This window comes from Ascaphus truei, unplaced genomic scaffold (assembly GCF_040206685.1).
Source record: "Ascaphus truei isolate aAscTru1 unplaced genomic scaffold, aAscTru1.hap1 HAP1_SCAFFOLD_878, whole genome shotgun sequence".
Taxonomy (NCBI): domain Eukaryota; kingdom Metazoa; phylum Chordata; class Amphibia; order Anura; family Ascaphidae; genus Ascaphus; species Ascaphus truei.
Genome location: NW_027457217.1, coordinates 134,205 through 139,204, shown reverse-complemented (window position 1 = coordinate 139,204; position 5,000 = coordinate 134,205). Strand labels below are relative to the sequence as shown.

The 5,000-nt window shown below is 50.6% G+C and overlaps 1 protein-coding gene across 1 annotated transcript in view; it reads right to left on the bottom strand.

The window, feature by feature from the left end:
• LOC142486453 (complement factor B-like) overlaps positions 1 to 4,940 on the bottom strand; it is a 21,504-nt gene extending 16,564 nt beyond the window's left edge. Inside the window, 4 exon segments of the mRNA XM_075585046.1 lie at positions 481 to 614; positions 962 to 1,060; positions 2,044 to 2,217; positions 4,755 to 4,940. Of these exon segments, the coding sequence (XP_075441161.1) occupies positions 481 to 614; positions 962 to 1,060; positions 2,044 to 2,217; positions 4,755 to 4,917 (570 nt within the window). The 5' untranslated portion in view covers positions 4,918 to 4,940.
• Positions 4,941 to 5,000: the final 60 nt, after the last annotated feature.

Below are 5,000 nucleotides of genomic sequence, written 5' to 3'. Positions count from 1 at the left end.
CACACACACACACACACACACACACACAGTATATACCTTCTCTATGAACGTGACACACATACACACACAGTATATACCTTCTCTATGAACGGGACACACACACACACAGTATATACCTTCTCTATGAACGTGACACACACACACACACACACAGTATATACCTTCTCTATGAACGTGACACACACACACACACAGTATATACCTTCTCTATGAACGTGACACACACACACAGTATATACCTTCTCTATGAACGTCACACACACACACACACACACACACACACACACACACACACACACACACACACACACACACACACACACACACACACACACACACACACACACAGTATATACCTTCTCTATGAACGTGACACACACACACACACACAGTATATACCTTCTCTATGAAAGTGATACACACACACACACACACAGTATATACCTTCTCTATGAAAGTGATACACACACACACACACACCTTCTCTATGAACATGATAATGGCGTCCTTTGCTGTTTGGAAGTTATCTCTTCCGACACTCTTGGACGCGTCTATGACGAGGAAGATGTTCATGAGGCCGCCTCTTGTAATCTTCACCCTGCGCGCCACAATATCTGTGGGGGGAGAGAAGGGGGAACACGGGGGAGAGTGAGGTGAAAGGTGGGAAGAGAGGGGGGGAGGGAGAGAGAAGGTGAGGCGTAGAGAGAGAGAGGGGGGGAGAAAATAAGCGAGAGGTGGAAGGGAAAGATAGGGGGGTATATATAATCTTATAAGGGTTCCATGTAAAAATGGATTTCAGGCAAAAGGTGACACGGTGTGCTCATTTGCATGTAATTTCCCGGAATCCCTTGCTGCAGTGGGAGCACTGTATGCTGGGTGATAATAGCATTTCCTACGCCCTGCAGATCTCCGCTCCATTATTCACTCCTTTGCCAGACACACTGCAGAGTATCACTCCTACCTTCATGCACCTTATCCGGGTCTGCCACCTCCAGGTTTTCAGAGAGGGAGGAGGAGAAACTCCGGGCCACTTCCTCCGGGGTGTCATACGTGTACCACTCTGTGGGGTGAGAGATAGCTCAGTCTCCCGCGCACGTCCCCTCCCTGGCTGTGAGAGATAGCTCAGTCTCCCGCGCACGCACCCTCCCTGGCAGTGAGAGAGAGCTCAGTCTCCCATGCACGCCCCCTCCCTGGCAGTGAGAGATAGCTCAGTCTCCCACACACGCCCCCTCCCTGGCAGTGAGAGATAGCTCAGTCTCCCGCGCACGCCCCCTCCCTGGCAGTGAGAGAGAGCTCAGTCTCCCATGCACGCCCCCTCCCTGGCAGTGAGAGATAGCTCAGTCTCCCCCGCACGCCCCCTCCCTGGCAGTGAGAGAGAGCTCAGTCTCCTGCGCACGCACCCTCCCTGGCAGTGAGAGAGAGCTCAGTCTCCCGTGCACGCACCCCCCCTGGCAGTGAGAGATAGCTCAGTCTCCCGCGCACGCCCCCTCCCTGGCAGTGAGAGAGAGCTCTGTCTCTCGCGCACGCCCCCTCCCTGGCAGTGAGAGATAACTCTGTCTCCCCCGCACGCCCCCTCCCTGGCAGTGAGAGATAGCGCAGTCTCCCGCGCACGCTCCCTCCCTGGCAGTGAGAGATAGCTCGGTCTCCCACACACGCCCCCTCCCTGGCAGTGAGAGATAGCTCAGTCTCCCGCGCACGCCCCCTCCCTGGCAGTGAGAGATAGCTCAGTCTCCCGCGCACGCCCCCTCCCTGGCAGTGAGAGATAGCTCAGTCTCCCACGCACGCCCCCTCCCTGGCAGTGAGAGATAGAGCTCAGTCTCCCGCACACGCCTCCTCCCTGGCAGTGAGAGATAGCTCAGTCTCCCGCACACACACCCTCCCTGGCAGTGAGAGATAGCTCAGTCTCCCACGCACGCCCCCTCCCTGGCAGTGAGAGATAGAGCTCAGTCTCCCGCACACGCCTCCTCCCTGGCAGTGAGAGATAGCTCAGTCTCCCACGCACGTCCCCTCCCTGGCAGTGAGAGATAGCTCGGCTCCTCATACCCCTGCAGGAAGGCTCTGTTCCGCTCCAGCGCCCGTTCTCCTGACACACCCTTAGATTGGACCCGAACATCTTCAGTCCCGTTCGGCACTCGTACTTCACCTGATGCTCCACTTCATACCCGCTCCCCACCTTACTGGATCCAATTGGGATTCCTGGGTTTGGGCACTTCCCGGCTGTGAGGGCGCGGGGAAGAGATGGAGAGAGAGAGAGAGAGTGAAAGGGGGGAATAGATGGATAGATGGAGGGAAGGAGAGAGTGTAGGGGGGAGTGTGACGATCGGGTTAATCAGGCCAATAATAAAGGCAGTATGCCCGGCTGATTAACCCTAAATCATGTTGGGACAGAAGGGGTTAATTCTATGTACACCACAAATGTCATATTTTCCCCTACAACACCGTATTGTCCCTGTTGTGCAGTGATTAACCCTAAATCATCCCACCGATGTGTTAGCCCCTTACACCACCTTTCTTGTCCCCATTTTGCAGCCCATCACCTGACTGCAGTAATAGCAATGTATGCGGATTGGGCCAATCGTATTTCAGACATCAGGAGCAATCTAACACTCTAATTTTCGGAGTGCAGCTAGCTAAGGATGAACTAAGCCCATACATATTGTTTGGGGTCCCCCACCCATACAGAAAGTGTGTGTGTATATATATATATATATATATATATATATATATATATATATATATATACATACATACAGAGAGAGAGACAGAGAGAGAGAGAGACACACAGAGAGAGAGAGAGAGAGAGAGACACACACAGAGAGAGACCCAGAGAGAGAGACACACACAGAGAGAGAGAGAGAGAGAGAGACACAGAGAGAGAGACACAGAGAGAGAGACATAGAGAGAGAGAGAGAGAGACACAGAGAGAGAGACACAGAGAGCGAGAGAGAGACACAGAGAGAGACACAGAGAGAGAGAGAGACACAGAGAGAGACACAGAGAGAGAGAGAGAGACAGACACAGAGAGAGACACAGAGAGAGACACAGAGAGAGACACAGAGAGAGACACAGAGAGAGAGAGAGAGAGAGAGAGAGAGACACAGAGAGCGAGAGAGAGACACAGAGAGAGACCCAGAGAGAGAGAGAGACACAGACACAGACACAGACTTGCGCTCTCTGTTCTTCTCTTTCTATAGTTTCCTGCTGGAATTGGGGACTTTCTTCAATTTTTTGTCTTTTTTTCCTTGCTTGTTTTTTTTGTTTTTGTAATTAATATTATTGGCACGTTTTTTATTTTATTTTCATGCACCTTTTTTAGATTGTTAGATTGTTAATTTTATTATAATTTTTATCAATATTATACACAATATTTGCATTGTTCTAAATCACCTTGTTTCACGAGTGGCGCTACTGAAATTTTTCTCTTTATATATATATATATATATATATACATATATATATATATATATATATATATATATATATATATATATATATATATATATACATGTAGCGGCATCAGTACCGTGTTAGCCGTCAGTTTATCTCAAAAGCTCGCACAAATAAAAGCATTTCGTTAGCCACATAACGGTATCATCTATTTATTTTTTGATTATATATATATATATACTATATTTTAGTTATGTTTTAAACTGTACCGGCAGGAAGCTTTCCTGTGCCCAGCAATGAATGTATTAACACGCCTATATGTTAAGAGTAAGGAAATTAACATTAGACAGGAGGTGACATTTGGGGTGTAATCCTGGGCATTGAAATGCGTAGCAGGAAACCTCTGAGCTTCAAAGAAATAGAGGTGTTACACTTTGGTTCCCCGGCAGGAGTGAGGGGGACTGAGCGGCATTCATTGAGGAAGCAGGATGGCATATGCTAAGTAGCAAGTGGCCGGGTGGGGGAAGATGACACTTCTGTCGCACACGCTCTGTGCAAACCATGAAGTTCCTAGCATGGGCAGAACCGGGATTGGTGGGTCACATGTTCCCACGGAAGGAGGAGATTGGGGGGGGGAGAAGAGGTTGTGTAATTGTTTGAGAGGGTGGGATCCGATTTTGAGAGGCGCATTTTTTTGTTTGACCTCTGTGATCCCCGATGGGATCCGCTCGGAATCCACTTTTGGGATCTAGTCTTGATTCACTTTGAAAACCAATGTGTCATCCTTCTCAATCCCCCAAGCCTCAATTTGTGTGGGATCCACTTTGGGATCTGGAGAGGAATCTACGTGTATGTGTGGGTGGGTGTGACCATGTGGGATCCCTGACCCTGTCTATTTGGGTTCCACTGTGGCATCTGATGAGGGATCTGCTTGTGGGTCAGTGTGTGTGACCCCGTGTGATCCCTGGTCCTGTCTGCTTGGGGTACAGTTTTGTGATTTGTGTGGGATCCACTTTGGAATAGATCACACCATCCTTTCTGATCACTTACTAGATCAACTTGTGACCCATTGAAGGGATCGCTTGAGATCCATTTGTGACTTAATGACCTCTAACTCTCCTCTCTCACCCTCTATCTCTCTATCCCATCACTTCTCTCTCACCCTCTCGTGCTCTCCCTCCTCCCTCCTCACTCCCTCCCTCTCACCCTCTCTCTCCCCTATCCCCGTCTCTCTCACCTCAAACCCTCACTCTCCCCCTCTCTCTTCTCCTCTCCCTTGTCTCTCTCCTCCCTCTCTCTCCCCCCTCTTTCTCTCCCCAAACCCCACCCCCCTCTCCCCCCCTCTCTTTCCCCCCCCCCTCCTTCACCTTGGTCGTCACACACCACGGTCTCCCCGCTCCACTTCCCGTTCTCCTGGCACGTTCGGTTTTCCGGACCGCTCCTGGTGAAGCCCGCCCAGCACTCGAAGTCCAGGACGTCCCCCACCCTGAACAGCTTCTTCCTCGGGGAGTACTCTCCGCCCTCGAACATCTCCGGGAAAGGGCAGCTAACATCTTGGGGTGAGAGAGGAGGCCGAGGTCACACAGAGAGTCAGAGGCAGAGCACGGGGTGCG